General features: G+C 36.9%; 1 protein-coding gene across 1 annotated transcript in view; it reads left to right on the forward strand.

Moving 5' to 3' along the window:
- LOC124297586 (zwei Ig domain protein zig-8-like) overlaps positions 1–24,096 on the forward strand; it is a 183,142-nt gene that overhangs the window by 151,117 nt on the left and 7,929 nt on the right. The window contains exons 3-5 of the mRNA XM_046748772.1: positions 11,821–12,011; positions 12,195–12,408; positions 23,269–23,455. Coding sequence (XP_046604728.1) covers positions 11,821–12,011; positions 12,195–12,408; positions 23,269–23,455 — 592 coding nt within the window. The remainder of the gene's footprint in view (positions 1–11,820; positions 12,012–12,194; positions 12,409–23,268; positions 23,456–24,096) is intronic.

Raw genomic sequence — 24,096 nt, forward strand, 5'->3', positions numbered from 1 at the left:
GGAGGCTGTTATCGAGTGAGTCGGGACGAATCTTCAGGCTCCTGTCAGCTCCATAAATTGAACTCTTGGGATGCGGACGTTGAAAGTTTCATCCAAGTAATTTTTTCCGCGACAAGCATACGAAATTTTCAATTCATTTCACCTTTTTCACCTCGCAATGGTCGTTTTTCCCTCCATTTCAAAACAGTAAATCACTCCTCTCAACGCTGGCTATACCCGAAAGCGGTGGGAACAAGACGTTTGAAATTCCTTATCATACAAATTATAATAAAACTCCTGTATAATCACTTTCACCGATCGTAAATCTTACGGTTCGCAGTAACGCCACGCATAGAAAAATGATACCGATTGTGTTGACACTGGTGCGAACCGCGAGCAAAATGAACGATCAAACTGGCTCGAAGCCAGAATGTCTCAAAAAGGTGGAAACAGTAAAAACTGTTTGATTCGTGGAGAAATCCCAGCATAGATCAGTGAATAAAAACGGGACATCCGAAGACGGGTCGGGAAGAGAGGCGCCGCTCAGCCACGGGAAAAAAAGGAGAGTGAAAAGATAGTTTTTTGCAATTTCTTGCCATTCATTGACCCACTTCTAGCTTCTCACATTTCGTAAATCTACTGGGTGACTTTCGTCTGTAGAAACGTCATCGTTAGTTCGTCACAGGTGAGAAAGTCTAGCTTAGTTTTGTCACAAGTGCACGTAATAAATTATTCCTTACTTTTATCCAAAAGCAAATAATTTCTTTTAATTGAGAAGAATATCGTTGACCAGACGTGGTAAATATGATTCATTGGTACCTATGAGAAAACACTCCTTCAATGCCGTGGAATAAAAGTATTTCATAAAATTAATCATTCGGAAGAAATTACTTGCTGTATAATAATGTCAATCTAATGGAAAAGCCATACAGGAAACAAAAAATACACACATGTGTATGTGCAGGCCTGAATTTGGTATATATTGTGAGTTTTCGGTAAACGGTCACGACACGAACAATGTGTTACTTGCAGGTAGACAACCGAAGTTACATCTCACACGCAGTAAGTACCTGTGATGTAACCTCGTTTACCTGCCGCCAACACATCGATCGCGACGGAAACCTTCACCGAAAACTCACGCTATAATGTATAATGTACGTGGTTGTGCAGAAGAAAAAGGTGACGCAATTTGTGGGCAAGTAAATAACCTCAGGCTGCATGTGGCGAGAAAAAATGCAATTCCGTGTTCATACAGGGTGTTTCCGGGTAAACGCCACAAAATGTTGGGTTGCCTAACACCAAGGTGCACAAATATAGGTAAAACAGACCTGCCAAGTTATCGGTAGGTAACTCGGTAGGTAATGCGTTTAAATCCCTCGCGAGTGAGCCGCACAGAATTTGGCAAAACCGAATCTTCCAGCTCACTCGCGAATACTTTAAACGCGCTACCTGCCGATAATTCAGTAGATCTGTCTTAACGGTATTTGTGCCCCTAAGCGGTAGACAACCCAATCGTGGCGTTGACTCGGAAACATCATATATAAGTAAATATGCTCTTGAGAAAATCCCATAAAATGATCGATTTAGGTAGTATTATGAAGAAACGGATATTTTCCGAAATTTGAAAAGCCTAATCCAGAAATTAAGCTCAACTTTCCTTTCCTCTATCTGTCTCTGGTGATGCTTGTAAAATAATAGGTTTTTCATTCATATCGCGAAGCCCGAAAACGTTGAACGAATATCGAGGGGAATGCTGTCGTGGCTTATTGATGGTGCTTTGAGATGCTGGGAAAATGACGATAGAACGAAGCAGGTTTACACAAGAAGCACGCTGAGTGAAATTTGAAATATACGAGAACTTTAAACAAGAATCCAATAACTATATTCAGTTCTAAGAATTTCGGCTCCAGTAATCACTTTGAGGAACTGTTTAGCCTCCCATAATTGCAGATGATCTGGAATGACACAGTTCTTCGGCTCCTGTTACGTCAACTTCATGAGCTTTCCTGTATTGACGACAAAATCGATTTCCACTATACAATTTTAATGTAAATTTTAAAAAATTTCAGAATTATTCGTCTCGCGAGAATTATTATTCTCACTGAATTCTAGAAAGTCAATCAGATATCGTTATGCACTGAAAAATTAACCTGGACAAGAGTCGAGAGTGTTTTGTTATTCGTCAATTTCTGAATTCATATGACTTGAATTATGAAATTATAGTGGCAATATCCGACATTAATAATTCTAAACTTGAAAAGTAACGCGGTTTGATCTTAACTCACACTTGGGTATATACCTTTAACTTTGCACGGGTTCTTTATTAGGTTTGGCAAATTATATAGCCGTTGTACGTGAATGAAATATTGTTCACCGCACCGAACTATAATTACAGATTATAACAATTGAGTGCCTTCCTGGAAGCTTGGGCTTTCAAAAGTCATACCTAGACGAGATCGTTTCGGATAAGGAATCGCCTCAGTGTGGATAAAAACGTTACAAGTTATGAAAAAATACGAGAACCTAATCCTCTGCAGTCTCCGCAATCGATATATTTACTCTTCAATGTCAGTTTTACGAGCGGTCTGATCCTTAACTAGATTTACTCACGCATAGCTACTAAAACCGCCGAGCGAATTTTAACTTCAATACTGCAGAGCTTTAGGATTGGTGGATAAATCATAAAATGTTCTAAGTAGCGAATGAGTATTTTCGACCTTCCGTAGAAAGAATGATCGGAATCTTAAGGATGCACGTAAAAAAGGAATGCTTAACGTAATTGATAAAAATCACTGTAGGTCCCGAGCAGAACTTACATCTTATAAATAACGCTACGAAATCTAGATAAGAACAGACTAGGTGAGACGCTGAATGATTAGTGCGTTACGATTTCCAAAATGATCCCGTTTGAAGTTGCTTCACGTTTGTACTTTTTGATTCATAAGTATTTGTTTTTGGAATGGACACGAGAAGCTTCTACGACCTTCTAACAGATTCTATGACTTTCTGTTAACTTCCAGGGTATTCTTCTTATTCTGGATGCTTCTATGTATAATCTTCTATGGGCTTGATTGTCATATCGATTTGCTAGAACGTTCCAGATTCGTATTGTGGGCATATTTTCTACATGTGGTGCAATATGTTCACGTCACAAAGAGGATTAATTCTTACTGACGAAGAAGCAGCTACTATTTAGCTACTATCTATCTTCTTGGAATGGCCATGGCTATTATCCTAACAATATGAAATGTGAATGAAAGAAATAAAAATCATCATCAACGCGGAGCCTCAACTGATTGAAAACCCCCTTCATCGGGCCCAGAAAGAGTCTACTCTGTATTATATACAACGTAAATGGACACAATAGGAACTGAAGGCATTGAACACCTTCAGGGAGTCAGTCTGTCAGAGGTTATAATAAATTATTGAGGAAACTAGAAAACTGACAAGAAATCCAGTTTGATGTTCCCCTCCGACTTCGTTGGAATGATTTTTTATGCGCTTGATGTATTTGAATGGAAGCAGCTCTGAAATGTTTTTATTGATGAATCAAACATTTCTATGTCAGTTTCATTCAAATACATCAAGCACTTCTATCTGAAATTAAGAAATTACACCATTGGGTGGCCATTTTTGGAAGTTGTTTTCCCTCTTCAAACCTGTTTTTTCGTCAATAAAAAAATACGTGTCATCTAGTTTTTAATTTTCTACAACATATAATTTACCTACTCAATAAAGACCGATCAGAGTGCAGTGGGGGCCGAGAAGTAAATTCAGATTCGTCAGCAATGAAATTTAGAGGAATGATTGAGGATTATGCAAATGGATGAAGGTAGATATCGAGTCACTACGTTTATAAATAATAAAAATTATATGAATGAAACGTGGCCCGAAATCATCAAAATTACGCGATGGGGTAGCTAACACAGTTGCAGGTTATCAGATGTGAGGCATTAATAAAAAATTCCGTGAGCCATACTGACAATGGATACATGAAAAAAAAAAAAAAAAAATACCGAATCGCCGTAGAAATGTGGATACATCAAGCAGGTGAATCAATACTCGAACTCGTTCAGAGTTGTCAACAGTTAAACGAAGTCTCGCGTGTCACCGGCTCGCAGTCCTGACGGATAAATTGAAGACGAATAACCTTCGCAGTTTGTATGTTTTCGAATTACCTGTTCTACGCGTGATCTGATAGTTGGTAACGCGATATAGCTGGTCGTGAAGAAAGCTTTAACAGCAAATTCGACGAGTGAAGTAGATAATGGACGATTGGATGGTAAATGACCAATTGGTTCAGAAACGCGTCTCCAGAAACGATCTTCAAACACAGAGGAAGAGAGTGTTGCAGGTCAATCTTCGACCGTCTTCCGTCACTCGAATCTAGGTGAAAAGGAAGGAAGGAAGGAAGGAAGGAACGAGAGTGCGGACAGACATTAGGAACCAAGAGACTCCTCGTCTAATTATCTAATGGAAGACAATGGCCCGGTATAAAACGAGTAGACCGTCTTCATCCCCGTCCTGGTATCATCTTCCTTGACCTAAAGGACCGTTTCGAAATACCCTCACACTCCGAATGCTCGATCCTACCGCAGCTCTACCCAAAGCCGGTTGGGTACTATCGTAGCTCGCCGCGTCGTCGACTTTTCCATCACTTATCTCGGTCACTAAAAGAAGAGAAACATAAAAGGGGAGTACAAGAGGAAAGGTAAGGAAAAACAGACACACACCGACACACAGATGCTTTCGAACCTCGAGGAGTGTGAGGCACTTTCATTCCTTCTCTTCTTTCCTCCTTTCATTTTTTGGTTAGAGCACTTGGCTTGGAAGGTCAGTTGGGGACCATTTACACCCCTACCTTTCGCCCCACTTTCACTACTCGGGCGGTTTTCTTTCTATCCTTAAAACGTGGTGCCAATTTGAGAAACAGCTCGCAGCTAAGTGGTCCAGCGATAAAGTGAAAACTTTTAACAAGATTCGGAGCATTGACTAGTTAAGAGGGGTAAGGTGTACGCACTCACTGTGATCTAACCTGTGAGTCTGTGACTAACAAGCTAACTTCTGAAAGCTTCGGAGCGGACTGTGTGGGGAATTCTCATCGTAAAGTCAATGAAGCAATATCCGATGCCAAGACTTGATGCTCAGATTATTCGAGGATCACCGCTCTGTAATGGGGGGGTAAAGCTCGCCACTTTATCGCATCCTTTCTTAATGCTCTAAGAAAATGACCAAGATCGGCATTGAATATGGTTTTATACATGCGCGAAAATGGGTCTCATAGCCCGGCTTCGGATATATCCTGACGATCGTACGGTAAAATATGAATTCATCGTCGTCAGGGTCACGAAGGAACAGATATTAAAAGTTTTTTTAAATTTATTTTCAGCCAGATAAATTACAACCTAGCATGAAGTAGTTAGAATTGATTATAGATTTGTTTCGAAACCGACAAGTTGACCTCAATTTTGAGGTTTCTAAAACTACGAAATATCTAGAATGAACTTGAGACATAATTATGGGATAACTTGATGGATCGAATAAAAGATGTAAAATGTAGAGGATAAAACGCGCGAGAACATTTTCAGCTAAGTATTGGAATGTTTGGCATTCTCTCTGCAAGATAATTCCAAATTTGTCTTATAATTTCATAGTTTTCAAGTATTTCTCGACAAGATATTTATGCAATTTTATCTTCGAAAATAATTTACGAAGTATTAAATTTAGCTATGAGGAGTGGAAGAAAATGGCTTCAACAAGTTCCAGCAGTATCAAATTACAGATGAGATACACAGATTCACCGTTCGTATATCACAAGCTCCGTGTGAAACGATTGATCAAATAATAACAGCTTTTTAGTGCATCCATACGTGCAGGAAATAAATCACACCCATTCAGATGTATTCCAAAGACGACTCGGCTTTCTTTCTTACGGTTCGTGTTACGACGGTGATAAAATTTACTCCACCCGTTAACATCGCAGTAAAACGACGTGGTATGAGGTTTCAGGCTGAAAAGCTCACCTGAACAAAGAAATACAAGTAAGACAAATCCTGAGACTTGACGCGCTACTGATGGTTTGAGAGATGGATTTGTATCAGACGCAAACTCCGAAAAAACCGTCGATACAAAACAGATAGTGAAACAAAAGTCCAAAGGCTGTGATTGAACTCTAACACGTTTCTGTATTCTGGACTAAACATTATCTGCAATGAATAACGAAAATTTAACACCTAAAAATGTGAACTGGAATGTGAGACTACTCGTAATTTATCGCAATTTCAGTTATTAGATTACTAGATAGTTTTTCCTATAATAGGCATTCATTGTAATACCTGATTTTAACCGTAACTCAATTTTCTGAAAATTAGCAATTGTTATTTTCCTCGAACCATCAATTATTCACAAAAATATTCTACGCAAAATCATCACAGACTATATTCAATAAACTTGAGCTTCATTAAAAAACTTTCTTTCAGAATTATCGTCAATGGTTTCGATACATTTTTATATTATAGAAAACATAGAAAAATTTATCACCGAATTGCACGTTTTAAAACACTGATGTAATAATTATATGAAATATGGTGTAAGCTTTAAAGCCCAAAATTATTGTTACAAAGGGTGAAATCACCCGTCTTACCTCCTTTTCTAATGATCCAGTAGTCATCATAGATAAGAGTAGTTTGTAAACGTCTTGTGTCTTAAAATGAATAAGGTTGCTGCGTCAACCAGCATTCTTGTAAAAACACTCTTGTTTCAGACTTTAAACGAGTAACACCGTTTTCAGCAATAAACATAATTTTCCCAAAATTTTCATTTTTCGCCACTCATTTGCCACATAAGCTCAAGTACCCACATTTTTATTTCATAACTCCAACGAGAGTTTCATTATCATTTCACGAACAAACTTTCCCTCCCTGATAAATGCGACTCTTTTGCAGAGAAAATAATTATACCTATTCCAAATCCCTGCGACGTTGATTCCACCCATCAACCGAACTTCGTGAAAAATTACACACCAAATACTCCCCTTAACGAATCGTTGCGGTATAAAGGTGGATTATATACGAGGAATTGGAGTTTTGAAAATATTAGTTCCCCCAGCATCGACATGCGGTTAAACTTCGGAAAGCAATCGACGTTTTCTTGTATACATGCCGGTAATGTATTTATGCTAATAACGTAAGAGTGGCGCTCTGGGCTGATGGCTGCGTACTTTACGTTATCTTTAACGCCGGGCGTATAGCGCTGATACAAGTACACGTGCCTTCCATTACGCAGGAAACTTTGCGGTAAATTTCACACCCTGTTTAGATTAAATAAAGTCGAACACGAGGCGGCGACGTGTTTCGTTGCGCTCTGAGCTCTTTCACTTTAAGCCTTACCGTACTTAAGCTGATGCTACAACCTGGACCGGGACTACCACCAAGTTTAATTGAAATTTATTTTACACGGAGATAACTGCATTTTCGGTACAACGTTAATTTCATGCTAATTACAACTTTGCCGTGTAACTGAAATTGTTCTTTCCTCTTACGGATGAATCGACGACCGTGTCTGGTCGCTGAAAAGAAAATACGTAGTGCAAATTTTCAGTATCTTCTTCAAAATTGTAGTACGTACTATAAAGTACTTGCAATTCCATTCAAGAGCTTTGAAATATTAAAATTATAGCCTATTTCGCAAATTGGATGGTTTTTCAATTACCTGCATAACCAGAAAAATAATATTTCGAACACATTCACAGTGGTTTAAATATGAAACATACGTTGTTTTAATTATTCTGTAATTAATTTCCTGTTAATCTATGACTTGTCTAGTTTCTTTCATGAAATTTTTTTCGCCAGCAAAAACGAAGGTTTTCTGTCAGAAGAAACTGCAAAGGGTCTTTTTTCGGTGATTGTTGTTTGAAGCAAATGAAGATTCTTTATCAGTAGATGTCTGTGAAAAGTTCAATTTCGGGAGTTACTTTTCTTGGAAAATGAGATCAATGTCTGCCAGTAGCTTTTATCGTTCCCTTACCGTCTACTTTTTCTTGTTAACGTTAAGTACTGGCTTTTTCATCTACTGTCACATGTAAAATGCAATATAGAGAGGCGAGTAAAATTAGCAAGATACTTGCAAATAAATTTTTAAGTGTATTTTAATCATTAAAGACTGATATCGTAATTCTTTTTGAGTCATTCCCCAGGCCAAGTAGCTGACTTTTAAATACAACTTCAGGTCAATCTGACTTTCCTAAACCAAAACCAGATCACTGATTAATGATATTTATGCTGATTCCGACAAAGGAAAGCTATTTAAATCAGCTACTGTCAGACAAATACCAGTCGCTTTCTTTTACGTTTACTTGACGTTTGCAATTTAAGTAAAATTATTACCCTAATCCTGAACTCATTGTCACGCACGTACACAGAAATACCGAATATTTTTACTGGCCCAGTTCACAAAATATGTTTAATGAATTCCCCTTGTGGAGAGTATGTAAGTTTCTATTATTCCCAACTCAACCATAAAGTTGACTTTTTTGACATCAAAAGTGGGACGAAAGTGGCGTATTTTTCGCTAAAATTCATTTGCGGGAAATGTGAACCCAACTTAAAAATCCCAATTTTCAAACAAATATTGCGGCCTGAGTCGAGTACTATTAAGTACTTACTTTATCTTGTGGCCGTTTTCCATCGTCGCTATACCTCTTCAGCCAAAATTCACCCCAAGATATTTCGTAAAAATTGTGCAGTAAAGGTATCGTCGTCATGCTGAAAATAGTAACAACCAACGAATTCCGCATTTGTCAAAACTAAGTCCACTAAAAATTTTTCGATGCGTTGTTAGGTTTTAAATAGAAATTCTGCGTAATTTTCTTGAGGACTAAGAATCCCGAACGCACTGATACTCACTTAGAATTAGTTCATCAGGAAGCGCAAAATCTCTGAGAAGAAATTTCGGACATAAAATTGATGGAGTTTTTCTGAAATGAAAATCCGATATATTTGTCTACGAAATTACGTTGCTTGAAAGTATTTCGGTGTAAAAATTTTGGCCAGGTCTCGGTATCTGCAGCACGTATCAAATTTCCTTCGCAATATTTAAATTACACATGACGCATGTTATGCATACATTTTTACACGTTGAGCCGCGACACATTGGACAAAAAACACGAGGCATAAGCTCATGGGTTTATACGTGATATGCCAAAAGTTTCCTCCAGTCGATGAATTTAAATGCTTAAATTCAAAATTCTCTACAACTCCATCAAAGTGTTTCGCGTTTCTTTACCGTTCGGCTAATCACCGTCAGCTACGCGAAAATAAGCCAAAAGTTTGCAGTCGATAATTTTTTGTCGAATTTAGATGGTTCTATCGGTAATATTTCTGAACTTTGAAACATGTAGAAAAGATATTACATAATGGTGTAAGATGAAAGTTTGAGATGCCATTAAAACAAATTATCGACATGGTAAAAAATCTTAGATGAATGTTATCGTGGTTCACGAAATGTTATTTTCACAGTATTGTTACGGTTCAGTAAAAATTATTATGCGGATATGAAGAATTTACGTGACCTGTGGAAACTAGACATCATCGACTGAAACTTGATGCCTTAGAAATTGAAGCAGTTTGAAGAAATGCGTGATAAAAAACCTCCTGAAGAATAAGTATTAAGTTATTTCATCGTAATGTACTCAAATACCTCAATTTTATATGTTTCCCGTTTTTGTGCCTCAGAATATTCGTTTTCTTACTAATATTTCACTGAACTATCAAAACCAAACCGTACTGTATACCTTAATTGGTTTTTTTTTCCAAATATCAGTTAAATCCAATCTTGAGTAATCCACCCGTCGATTTATCCTAAGCTGCGCTAGCAAATATGCGACTGAAGTTACGTTTTAGGTCTGTACTGTTATTTTTGAAATGTAAGCTTGGTTGCCTGTCTGCTGGCGAAGCTTTGAGAAAATTAAAGATAATAATCCGGTATGTGTGCATGGTACTTTAAAATAACATATATATTGCAGATCCGTCAGGTAGTCACTTATAAACAGATCAGAAATTTACAATTCGCAAACAAAGAGTGTAGAAATCTTTATATCCTAACAATTGAACTATTCATCCTCCTTTGATATTTGAATTGTCGTTTCTGATCTTCTTAGAAGTTTTAAATTCCAGTTGGCTCTTGAAGACATACTCATAAAAATTGGATTCAAGAGCAACAGTTTCATCGTCCAAAAATTTTGAAAATTAAAAAATTTCAATTTTTTGTCTTTGCCAAAAATTAAGCAATTTTGAAACTCGCTCAAATCAATTGTTTTGGAAAAGCAAGTCACTCGTTATTTCCATGCTTGGATTGTCGGATTCACTTCTCACAGCAACTCTGAAGATGTAAATTACGGTGATAAAATCGATAATAGGGAAATCCGTCAGTTTTACAGCCTCTTAAATTGATTTTTATTTTTCATTCTTATAATTTAGTAAAAACTTTGAATTAGCTACATGCGAAATAATTTAAATACATATTGATTCTCTTGAAATCGCGCAACTTTTACAATGTTGTACCTGAGGCCAAGGCTTCGTTAACTTTGCTTTAATTATGACGCCGTTTATTGTCAAAGAGATTTTATGTTCAACTCCTACGAGGTGTGGCAATTAGAAATAATCGCTTACTGTAGCATGTTGGTATATTTTAATCCCGTGAGTGAAAGAGCCCTGGTATTCGGAATCATCGTAGCTTAACATCGCAATTAGTTTCCACGCATGATTAACTCCTAATTTCGGCCTTCCGCGTACTATAAATTGTTGGTACAGCCGGACGTACCCATATTATACTTTATAACTTCTGTAAGAATAAAAAAAAAACGCGAAAATCACTTATTTTTCCTGATGATAAAATAAAGAGCCGACCCATACGTAACGGTCCAATAACAGATTAGAAACTTCAATGAACTACAACTGTGCGATCGTCAAAGAAAAGTACGTCGATGTTTTTGAAAATTGTGGGAAAGAAGCAAAGCATTCTCAGTATGATCAAGATGTAACTGACGCAGTCTTTTCACCATTAACAGCCATCATTTATTGTAAGAATATATTCACAAAAACGTGTCAGTAATTGATATAATAATATAGTATAGAATAAAATTATATCTGCTAATACGTAAATCTATTTTGAATGCACAAGTAAAGAAGAAGTTCTCTTGGAACTAAAACTCTTTCAAAACGATTGACGAATTAACACTTACCATTGGCATCAACTACTTATCAGTCATCTTTATTATCATCCGCCATTTATTAGTTGAACATTTTTTTTTACTTACTCACATCTCGTTATCCCATATCTTATATTTGGTTTTACCGATGACCACGACGCATTACGAAAAGGAAGCGAGAGCCACGTTACATGCGAAGTGTTCGCCCCGTTGGAAAATATTCTCATTACGTCGGAGTCTGGTTGTCGGCGCCATTTTATCACCACATAACCTAACTTTTTAATTTTAACGAAAGCAAATCGTAATTCTTGCGGTTTCAAACAACTCATGTCACATAAATTAATGAAACGTAATCAATAATATACCTGTTCTACCGTCCACGTACAAACAAAACACGGTCAACGGTCAGCTGTCAGCCTTGTTGCATCAGTTTCATTTTTTTACCACCAGATGACGCATCGCAAAGTGACAATCCCGATAGCAGGGATGGCCAACTTGATCAGACTCCAGATCTTCCGTTTATTCGCCAGACTCCGTGTGATCTACCAATCTCAACTCTTTGCCACAGAATTAAATCAAAATTTTTTTATAAAGTCAAAAATGCGTGTTTTCTAATCATTTTCTGTATTTCAAAGATGAACCGAGCCTGAAACTTCCTCCAATACGAATCCCGCACCTAAGGCATCACCACGTCACCCACTGGGGACCCTACTTCGAGAACGTGAAGAACGAGGATGTCAGCACCGGCGGTGTTCGCCACGTCGCTGTCCATCTAGGCACGACAGCAATGCTCGATTGTCGAGTCGCCATGCTGTCCGACAAGACGGTAAATATTTTTCCAAGCTCTCGTCTTCGCTTCTTTGCAACGTCGTTATTCGTCTCCTTTTGCTGTAATCTCAGTTGAAACCGTAATTGAAAGAAAAAGTGTCACTCGAATTCTGAAAATTTCTATTTATAATTCATGCAAAATCGAAGCTTACAATTAGTGGTAACTCTAGTATGAAATCAGGTTATGTGGATGAGACGAAACGGGGAAAGAGTTTCCCTGCTGACGGTCGCGAAAAATACCTACAGCTCGGATCTGCGGTACAGTTTGTACTTCCAATACCCGAACAACTGGAGGCTGGCCATATCTTCGGTGCGACGAGAAGACCATGGACTCTATGTCTGCCAGGTGAATACCCATCCCCCAAGAATGCTCACGACGAACGTCACGATTTTAGGTAATTATTAATCATCATTACTCACTAACATATCTTTTTCCAAACGAATCTTATTCGGGGTTTGAATTATAGACGAAAATTGATATTTTTTATGAATTTTATTACAAGATATTCTTATTCTTACATTGAGCGTTCATGTAATAATTTCAATACATTCGTAGGTTACGAAGGTGTCTCAGAATATAAGAATAAAAATGCTAGAATGATAATCGAAGGGTTTGATATCGATGCTTGGTTTGAATTCTTTTGAAAGTGGTTCAGCATCTACTGGATTCGTTCGACTTCACGCCTCGATGGCTCTTTTTATTCAGAAGACTAATTTCTACAAGGTTGATGAAACAGATTTTCTTTTTTTTTCAGTAGTCTCTCGAATATTGTCCTTTGTTAATCACAATTAATATCGACGTGATGTGGTAATATTAAGTATTTAACGATGCCAACATGATAAAAGTAAAATATTTCGGTGAATTTGTAGAAACTGGTCTTCTGAAAAAATGAGCCATCTTGGCGTGAAACAGAATGAATCTACTAGATCTTCAACCGTTTTGAAACGTTTTATCTAAGATTTTATTTATATTTCCAATGAACTCTATTCTTATCTTTTTAAAGAGATTCTAATGACCTACGAATATAATATTTTGGCAATCACTCGATGCACGACTATGAGGCAATAAAACCAATAAAAAGCATCGATTTTTGGCCGATTTCAAATAACCAACTGATTACCAATTTCGGCCAACTTCTTGATTAGTTCGATCTTAAATATCCGGGCATAAGTACCTCGGGTATATTAGATATATTTTAATATATCTGAATGCGTTTTGTACTCGTATATATTATTCATAAGTCGATCCATAAGTGAAAATACCGCAGAGTAACAAGTGGAATGAAAAATTTCGCAAGCAATTAAATTTTTCTAGAAACTCTTTCAGCGAAATATTTTTATAACGCGCCAAATCTATTTTATGTGAATTTTTTCACAATTTCAATATCAGCGAGATCTTTTTCAGAGCAGTGCGGCAAACGGACGTGTTCCAGGCATTGGAAACTTTGTTAAATCAATTTCTTAGCCTCTTCTTGCTCTCGTCTGGTCCAGATCACACAAGTCTGCAACTTTCCGTGTACGCAACTTTTCACACTCCGTTACCTCTCACGCGGCTATTCCTGCATGGATAAATTTGAATTTCTCTCAAACATTTGATGAATTTCAAGTATTGCCAGGGTATCCGGTGCTGCTGTGAAAACCGAACGGATCGAGTCGGTTGGCCGGTGCGAACGACGAGGGACAACTTTAAATTGGCCCTAAAGTTACACGTGCTTCCAGAGTTTACAGGATTTATGTGGGTGTACATGTATGGACGAATATACAGGGGAAGGTGCCCGTCTGCTCGTTCACGCTACACGCGACATCCCGGGATCAAGCATCCAAACCCCAGTTGGATCAGTAACATTATTCGAATAACGCGTCGAAAACGACACGTGTTCGGATACGGCAAGGACAAGAATTACTTCTGCATGGTCCTTCGGTGATGCCTCGCTGTGACGCAGTTTTGACACTTCTATCCTGTTTTTTTTTTTTTTTTTTTGCTGTAGATTGTAGCACGTGAAATATTACCAACGTGTTCACCGAAGCGAAGAAAATCGGGCGCCGAAGGAAGTTGGGCGCGAGAATGTGACAAACTAAAACAGAAGAAGATACGAAAAAAGAATCGTTCTCCTAGCTGTGAAGATCATTCTATCACGCTAGAACTGAACGACTGAACGAACTTACCTGTAACTTAAGTTCTATCGTTATTGTATGCAGGGCCTGTTTCTCTAGATCACACACGTGGATGTTCAAAGCTCGTTACGGCAGCCACGTTTCAGTTCAAATATACATATAGTCTCCAATATAATTCATCATTTCGTTAATCGTGCACTGTTATGCGATCATTTGAACTGACTGATATAACTTGTTTTTCCAAAATGGAGAAGCAGCAGTATCCTTGTCATACTTTACATGACGATTGAAGAGACCTGACTAGTTATCGAAAGTGAATAATTGATTCACGTTTGCATACTCGTGCACACATCTTGATGTAACCTGTAAGCTCCCGTCCTGTAAGATAAAGTTCCAAATCTGAGCAAAACTCACAGGAGTGCAGGACGAAATTGCCTTTTCTCCGATGGGCTGCGCTTCTGCCAGCGCCGAGCGCGACATTCTTTGTTTGACAAGAGACTAACTTTCCTTCTCTCTGTTCTACTGCTCTGCTACAGCAACCGACTCCACTGGCACAAGGCAAAGAATGGGGTTTTTACTCCTGGAAGTGGGTGTAAAAAGCTTAAAAACTGCGACGCCTTCGGTGGGAAAAGGAAGTAGTATGTATGTTATGTAGAGCAAGAGGTATGAAATACAATTTTTGTGTACGTAACTCAATGATACTTTTTTCAAAAACATGTGATTAATTTGAACACAGGCTCGAATTTGTGTGGAAAAATGTTGTAATTCTTTACTTGTATTATTCCGTCGTTATTTTGTTGGTTTTTGTATTTTTACGCAGGATTTTTGTTCCTATACGCTTCAGGGGATTCTTATTATTCGGAGTTTGACAGCATGCACCAAGTATATTCGTTGGTGAAAAAATAAAAAAATTCAATACGATCCGTCCATAAAAAATTCAAACGACCAAATTTATTGAACATATTGAAATGAACGTCACTTGAATCAAATAAATCGGAGAACTTGGCGACTGTTAGTTTTTTGCTTCTCGTTGTGCTACAGGTGTCAAGAGAAAAATAATTTTGCCAGTTTCGATTATTCGTAAGTTTCCGGCAAAATATACACAGTTAAAATTTATCAGTACAGGGCATAAATGTTTTAGACAAACATTGAGAAAAAATGAAAAAAAAAAAAACAAAACTTATACAGAAATAAAGAAAGTGTAAATGTAACCGATGTACGTGGAAGTTTTCACAGAGAGAAAAATTGTACGGAAATACATGAATATCTATGCGAACAATTTTCCCACGATTTGCCGAAGAAATGAAGAATTCTATGGAATGATTATTGAAAATTTAAAAATGAGAATCTATTGGTTGAATATGTATTCCTGTATGTTTTCCACAATCTCATGGAGCAGAGTTAAATATACAACTCATATTAGTTACTTATTAGAAGAGCTTAAGCAATAATTTACTCTGAGACTAATATACACGGAGACGTAAATTTTGAACATTTTCCTTTGAACAAAGTTCTACGGCACGCGAGTAGGGGCAAGCAGATTAAATCTCGTTCGCTTAAGATAATCAGGCTAATTCCATTCTTCGCTATGATTAATAGTATCGCCGTTTTCCGACTACAATAATTTATCATTTCCTATGTAACATTAAATTTGAGAAGCTCAATTTCGCTTTCATACACACACATAATCCGGTGACCGAAATTAAGGTACATTTCACGGTACCTTTTTTTCTCCTTTTACTGTACTAAAAAAATTGTTAAGTATAGATAACAGTCATTCAGTATACTATCAGTTTCGAAAAATTATTTTACTCTTAAGACTACAGCAGATTGTACAACGAAGTGTGAATTTTTGGATCGATGTTGTTCGCTACCGATTTAAATTACGGATAACTCACTGTTACCATGAAATCCTAAGCTGCAATGAATGCAAGTTAGCGGTGCAGAATTCGATCGGAAAATTTTAATCACTATCTTATTTGTAAGTTACAAGAAGTATTGATTAAATAGATATGGAACGTACTGACGGGTCGACAAACCGTGTTGACACTAAAACGTGATACAACAAAGTTTGGAATAGTGACACTGAAGCTAGTCTAGTTACATCCAACTGAAAAAGTTCCCGTAATACAGGAAAATATTTGAAAATTCTTAATTTAAACTGTAAACACCCAATCATCAAGAATCGCAGCCAAGTTCACGTAGTCCATGCCATAAGACTGAAACTTGCAGCCATAGTTAGCTTGTAGATAAAATTATGTAGCGCGGTTCAATGTTTACGAATTGATGAAAGTTTTAGATTTTCATGAAATTGAATGAAATTTTGCCTTATGCGATTCATTGCCCGCCTTTTTTAAAAAATATTAATGCGTATGGCCGCTAACTTTGGCTACTGATTTCAACTTCATGGCCGGCGCTTGCCAGCTGTTCCCGAGCAAACTCGACAGTGACGTCCCCACACGCGAAATCTCTCGAGACACTGAATATTTTTTGTAGAGATTCACACGGTAGCAAGAACTCGTATAGTATAGTATTACATTGATTTGATCCCGAAATTTTAATGCAATCGAACAAGTATGCCTTGAGTTATTTCCAATTGAAGATGACAAGTGGCAGACCATTGTAGATGTAAAACATTACTGCCAAGTTCCAGATTAATTACACCAGCCATAAAATTAAAACCTAGATCCTGGATGGCAAAAAAAGGACAAACGTATACCACTGAAAAACGAAGTACAAAAAGTTGTAAAATCGGGGTATGGCACCAAGCACACTGCGTCATATTAAAGTTATGCTTTATCTGATCAGAAATTGCTTTTGGATTACAAAGTAATAGGTGCAACCAACATTTGAAATTTCATGCATTTAATTAAAAAATTTCGTACTGATTGTTTGATTTCAATGACCAATAGTTGATTTCATTTGTAAGTGAATTTTTACCGATTATCCGAGTTAAACTGGGCTGGATGGCAGCTTTGTTTTTGTTCTGAAACACGAGTTTTTCATCTGTAAATCGAGACGACTATATGTATTCGATTTTTGTTTTACCAACTCACGAACTCAAAAAAAACCGTTTCAGACAATTTACAGGGTATTCATTCATAAATAGAATGAGCTATTACAAAAATAGAACCATGTGTTTTCTCTGCAGTTGTTATTAGGTATCAATATGTTTACAGTTAAAATACAATATAAAAAAAAAATCTGGTCAACAGGGACTTTTTCAATTAAATTTAACTAATTTGCTTCAATCGCACTTTCCAAGCCTTTGTTTTTTCATGTTTCGATTGCAACACATTTTTTATCAGGCTGTCTCTTATGACGTCTCATACATCCTTACGAATAAAAAACGGTATTCAAGTCGAGAAACAGCCCGATCGATAAAGAGCCGAAGGCTGACCTTTCTGTACAATGCCTGTTTTTGATCTGCCTTTTTAGGGCGTATGTCGAGAGTGCTAAACGTGGGTGAAACCACCTATCCGCACTCATATGGAGAGTACCAGACCTCCGGACCACAGATTGATCTGAAACTTCTAGGGGTGTGTTTCTTTCACCCAAAATAAGGAGCTTTTAAATATGAAGTTCTGTCCATTGTGCCTTCATTCGCTCTGTCTTCAATACATCAGATTGTAGAAAGTTCGCAGCTTATACTTCACTAGACTGTAAAAAAATGCGCCGTGAATTTCTAAAGAATATTTTTTAGCGTCAATCTAACACTATCTGACATTCAAGTTCTGAATTGACCACAAAAATTATTGTTCTATAGTAGTTCGCATTGGTCACTATTGGTAAACTTTAACACCGCCAATTTTTACAGTATATGACTCTGAAATGATAATATATCCGTTTACACTTGAAACTATGAGAACCTGACACGGACACTTCGAGAGAGGACAGTGAAAAGTAATACTTTAGCTGAAAATTCAATAGTACATAAGAATTTCAATTCCGAAAATTCAGATCCTTGAATTCTGACGCTGTACGTCCGTGATATTTTCCCTACAATTAGCCTTTCACCCTAACGCAATAAAACGAAAGTAAAGCCAATGGTTCACATGGAGATTGGATTTATTAAATTCACGGATTATGTTAACAATGTCACGTGGGCAATAATAAATCCAGAATAAATGATAGCATCCCGATTAAAAATGTGTCCATTCGGAAATTTTTACCGGCCTCGCAGCCCAATTATAAATCCATTTTTTACTCTTCATCTATACTTGGATACTTGCTCTAAAACATTTAGGTCGGATTTTCCGCACTTTTCGCTTCATTAGAGTACATGCATAAATATCTGGTAGGAACTTCGACTGTTTTTGCTAATTTGATGTCACCTCGAATTATTCTCTTTTTGGTCGTCAAATTAGAAATTTAGATTTTTTTTTTTTTTTTTCAACTTGATAGGCCAGTCATGGTAATTCGAGTGCATTAAACTCAACGAATAAATTACATTGACTGCCTGTTGTAGTGTTCATAATAATATGAAGCGAAATATGCTATTAATGATGCAATAAATCACTACGATAACGATTTATGATCGCGATTATACGGTAATAAAATAAGGATTCGTCAGTCGAGTCTTGAGATAAAAAATCGAATGCATGAAATGTCATTTTTCATCCCCCCCGGAGAGGGTGGAGGAAGTTATTAAGTTATGAACAACTGGGCAGATGTTCTTCTGACCTAAGAAACATTTCTGAACGGTTAGTTTGACAACCCCGAGACAGAGGCATTTGGCACCTTTTTTATTTAATTAACCAGGTATACCCTTTGGGAGGGTGGCTTTCGTCATCAATGCAACCGAATGTTATCTAAACGAATAAGCTCCCCAATTGTTGCTTGCGGAGAGCTTTGTTATATTAAATAAGACGAAGTGAATCAAAATAGTACCAATTCAATGGGAACTTGGTTGTACGTATATAGAGGTAGTTCACCCTCTATGTGACATTAATTCGAAAAACGCAAAAATACGTATCTCCTACTTTTTTCTGCTCTTTCAAATGCAATTAATTGCTTTCAAATACGAGCAACGGTTTTTTGCTTACAAATAATCCGTAACTTTCAACCCCTATAATTTTTGACCATTCAACCCCCGCCGTGACCGACAAAATGCATCTTTCATTACTCGCCACGACAATTATCCTCCAATTGGTTTCATTCAAATATCTCAATTAATAGCATGCGATTTTGGCCGTTTTAAAACGTTTTACCGTAGATAAAAAAACAAAAAAAAAAAAAAATACGTGATTCTTAGATTTCGATCAAGAATACCATATCCTAAAATGAACCATAGCGGTGGAGGGGGGCGTCTCGAGACTTTTTCTCGTGAGTCTGAGATCCGTATCTTATAATGTTACCGTAAATCAAGAAACGACTCTTTTCCTTTATGTCGTACACAAGAAATTTATGTAATCACGAAAAATCGTATCTAGGTATATTGTTCGTGTGTTCTCTCGACATTTCTAACATGAGTTTTACGGTACGACCTCTTGCAGAGCGATCGAACGTCCCGAGTCCGTTAATTTATATTTTTGCTCTCAAACGTACATCCTGTTCATTGACATTTCGCGTCTTGATCGCTCATCTGTACTCTGACGTCACGTAAACATTTCATTCCGAACGCAATGGTACAGAAATTGCAAGGCGAACAATTTCCGGCATACGTGACATATCGGATGCTTTATGTGCGGTCAATAGCGATGGATGTTAAACGTCATAACCAACAGATTACGATCGTCTGTCTATATTTATAATAAGATACGCGATGTTCACCGGGATTCCCAGATTAAAATAAGGAAACGATGGAAACTAGAGGTTAAATCGTAACACGCGTTACAGTTGCCAGGCGAAACTTATACGGAATGAAATGGAGAAAGACGGTCGAGATGGGTATGGGTATACATTTCTTCCGGGTGAATATATGCAGAAACGGTCTAGGCGGAATATCGTGCCCAGATACTGCCTGAAGGGGAAGCAGAATCACTCGGGAACGAGAAATATCAGACGGCGACAGAAAGCTCGCGAATTACAAAAAAAAAAAAAAAAACGGGGGGATAAAAAATATATTCGTCCGCGTCGCACGACGACGATGGTAAAAGATATTTGCCTTGAAGGAAGAAGGGATCTTTCATTTCTCTCGTAAAACGTCTATCTCGTACAGGTATGCAATGTAAATACAGACGTGTGTATATGATACACGTACAGGATTCTATAAATCTGTACCTACGTCGAATGGCAGATCCAAGTGTGCGTGAGAGGATTTTTTTTTAAATGGAGATGAGAAAGCTGAGGGATAATGATGGGAGTAAAGGTACGAAGAAGGTGGAGATATGGGAACTTGAAAACGAAAACGAACTTGATCCTGCGTTATTATAAAGTTGCCAGTTATTGATTATAATATCCCGTTAACAAAGCGGTTCGGATGAATCGCCAAGTAGGCCCGTAACTTTTCTTCTGTACGCAGTTTGAAGTAGATTTTTTTCCGCCTGCTCTTCTTTTCTCCTCCTCCCTACTTCCTGTCTACGTAATTCGGAAGCGGCAACGTAAACGCGGATGCTCACAAACCGCCGGAGTACCTGCGAAAGTAACCCAATTAAAAGCTACGCTTTGCTGTGCAGCGAGCTGATTTTATTCGATTAGGACGGAATTAATAAGAAGCAAAGCAAAGAGAACGGGGGAAAATTCGAATAAAATACGGGCAAACGTTGTTTTCATTGACTCGAGCTTAAAGCTCCGTGCGTAGAAATTTAGCGATGATTATTTGTTACTAGATTCAAAACCGCCACTCGCTGATGCTTTTTCCGGGTCACTTTACACTCAAAGCTCGAAACTTTGATTTCATTGCGTTACTGTAAAGTACATTGGACAATCGTTAAAACATTTTTGAAGACGGATTGCAGATCATAGATCTAAAATTAAATTTTAAGATTCTGACAGCTGTGCACTTGCATCCCATTTTCTTGTCTCAGGTCATAAGTTGTCAATCCATCAGTATCATTTGTAATCTCGACGTGAAAAGTTTTTCTGGAACATAATATGTAATAATTCACCACCTAGTTTGCAGATGTTGGGATATTTATTTTTCATTTCGCAATATTTAAAATTTCGACACACATAACCTCAATGATACGTTATAAGCTTCGATGCGATCAAAATTTTGCGAATCACACTTACTTTATTCAAGTTTGAATTAACTGCTCTGATTAACACGAATTTCGAGTCTAGGTTCTAGATTTCAAATTTTGATTTCTTCTACGTAACTAATGCATGAAAAAATAGTTTTATTAGATGAAGTTTGCTTTTTATATTTCAATGTGCTGCCACCTGCTGTTTATACTATCAAAAAAAAAATTAAAGACTTATTCATCAACGTAAAAAAATCAAACGCAAATTTTCCAAGTAATAAATGAATATGTTGTTTATTAATCTATATGTATAAAACTAAAATTTATTCATTTAAATATAAACTGAAAACAAAATTATTTTTTTTCTTTTGTGTTATTTCTATACAATGTCAAGCTAAACATTCAAAGAAAATATTAGAATTTATACAATGTTTTTCTAGCCTGAAGACGAACGGATTTGGAATACGATTTATTTAAGTTTCTTTATTCATGTAGGTTAAATTTAACACAAGATAAAATCCATTCAACAAAACAAACACATCTTTCCGGAATTTTCATTCAACAGAATTCCGTCAATTAACTTCATTTTTCATCTTCATCTAGATAAATCAGATTTTCATCTCCATCTTTTTTATGGTATGAAGACAAGATAATCAGCTTGTATTAAAACGACGGTGATACCATTCGGAGTCATTCTGCGAAAATAAATGGTTCAATGAAAACGTCTTTCTGGAAGAAACGCTTCGCAATCTACGATCATTGAGAGAGGGAGTCGAAAGATAATTTTTTTTTCAGTCAGTGAAAAAAATATTTTGTTGCTTGAATTAAACACTGACATGATCTCACCAAATCCTTTGGCGCTACGAAAGATCTGCGCTGTCTAATTGATCCTGCCGAATATTTTTCTGCCTCTGTAAAATGTTATTCGCAGAAACAACATTCGTTCGTGTGATACGCAAAGAACTGTTTTATGAAATAAATAATTATTGTTTTTTTTTTTTCAATTTTAATCTTGAATTTTTTAATTTTATGGAAAATTATCTTTCACCTTACGTAGATGAATTTTTATACTATTCGTATAACTTATCTTCCTCTAGACGATAACACTCATCATTTTGTACCACTGGCTGTTCTGTTGCGTAACCTATAAATTTGTCGGAAGGATTATGTACTTGTACATAGTTTAATTTCTTCATTGATTGTATCTACACAAACCGAGGTAAATGATAACCAATTCAAGGCCGTCAGTGTCGTCTGCTACCATCTATTTAACCCGCATAACAGACGCATGAGCGACTTTGAATCGGCAGGATCCACCTCTTCGTTTACTCGCATGCTTCAGAGGTACAGAAAATATTCATCCTCGCTTCAACACTGATTCTGTGTGAGATATTGACGATGAAGAAGGAGAAGACAAAAATTCCACGTTCATTTACGATCTAGGATTTTTGTCATCAAGAAAACAAGACAAAGTTACCGTATAAACACCACTGGAATAATATTGCACAGAATAGTTGAAAATTGTTATTATTGACTTGCGATGAGGTCTTGTTTTTGTTTGTATGTGCAGTTTTTATGGGGCCCTGAAATAGAGATGAAACTTCAACCCTGTTAATCATCTCCACACCCCGCCTTTAGCGCTATAAAATATATACTCAAATCATCACGGAAAATCATGAGAGAACCTTAACTCTCGTCTGACACTTTTAATTTTATTTCATACTGTGTTTTAGAACGTTTAAACATCATATCTCGAAATAATCAGGTCTCATTCTTCTCATTGTCAGTTGTTGCAAGATTTCAGGCTAGCGCGTCATCATTTCAACGACAGATGTTGCTGAAACACCAAAATTCGATCTATTATGTTACTATTGATATTAAATTTACGAAATTGTGCGTCACGTATCCTGAAAACGTTTCCTCGATTTTTCTCAAAGTTTTAGGCTTCTTGTAGTATACCAGCTGTAAAATTGTTTGAGCAAACCCTAACGAAAGGAAAAACAAACCTGATTCCAGCACCCGAGATAAGGATTCTGGACGAAGCGGGTCACGAGGTGAAGGACCGTTACTACAAGACAGGAAGTGGAGTGGAGCTTGCGTGTATTGTCCGAAGCTCGTGGCGCACGATTGGAAACCTGGTTCCCACGTGGTTGAAAAATGGTGCGAAAATTCCTGACCACGTAAAAATTTACCATGTCAACGGGTGAGCAAAACACTTTTAGTCATTTTCGTGTGTTAATGTATTCCGGTCAAGTTATTTTTATAGTTTGTAACCTAGCATTTCTCTGCATTTAACGTTCTTGCTTTCCAGAATCAAGAATTTGGTTGCACGAGGTTCCCTTTTTTCTGTTTTTTTCTTGGTATTTGCTCTTTGCGTACGGTAGACAAAAATGTTTTTTTCCAATCAAATTTTACTTAATTCATATACGTTAGATTGATTCTTTGTGCACCTAGAGAAAATTCGTAGTTGTTCCAAACCAAGTCTGAATGGGATTTTGCGAATTTTGAAAATAAAATTGGAAATTCCGACTGGACTATTTCTTTGTTTGTGTATCAAAAATTACGGTTCATTTTCAGGCATGATTTTGAAAATATTGAACGTTGTCGTAAAAAGTTTATGATGTAAAGAGGATCGAGGTTCGAATAGAGCGAAAGCCCGCAAAGTTGTGAAAAAAATTTATACAGATTTATAGCTTACAATTAGAAGTATATTACTTCGCAGTTCATAAAAATAGATTGTGGCAAACTCACAATCAGTAATCAAAAATTTGATAACCTTTACGATTTTTCAGAGAACACCGGTGTCAATTTTTATAATTCCCAATTTTTAAATACCATCAGTCA

Source organism: Neodiprion virginianus, chromosome 2, assembly GCF_021901495.1.
Source record: "Neodiprion virginianus isolate iyNeoVirg1 chromosome 2, iyNeoVirg1.1, whole genome shotgun sequence".
Lineage (NCBI taxonomy): Eukaryota > Metazoa > Arthropoda > Insecta > Hymenoptera > Diprionidae > Neodiprion > Neodiprion virginianus.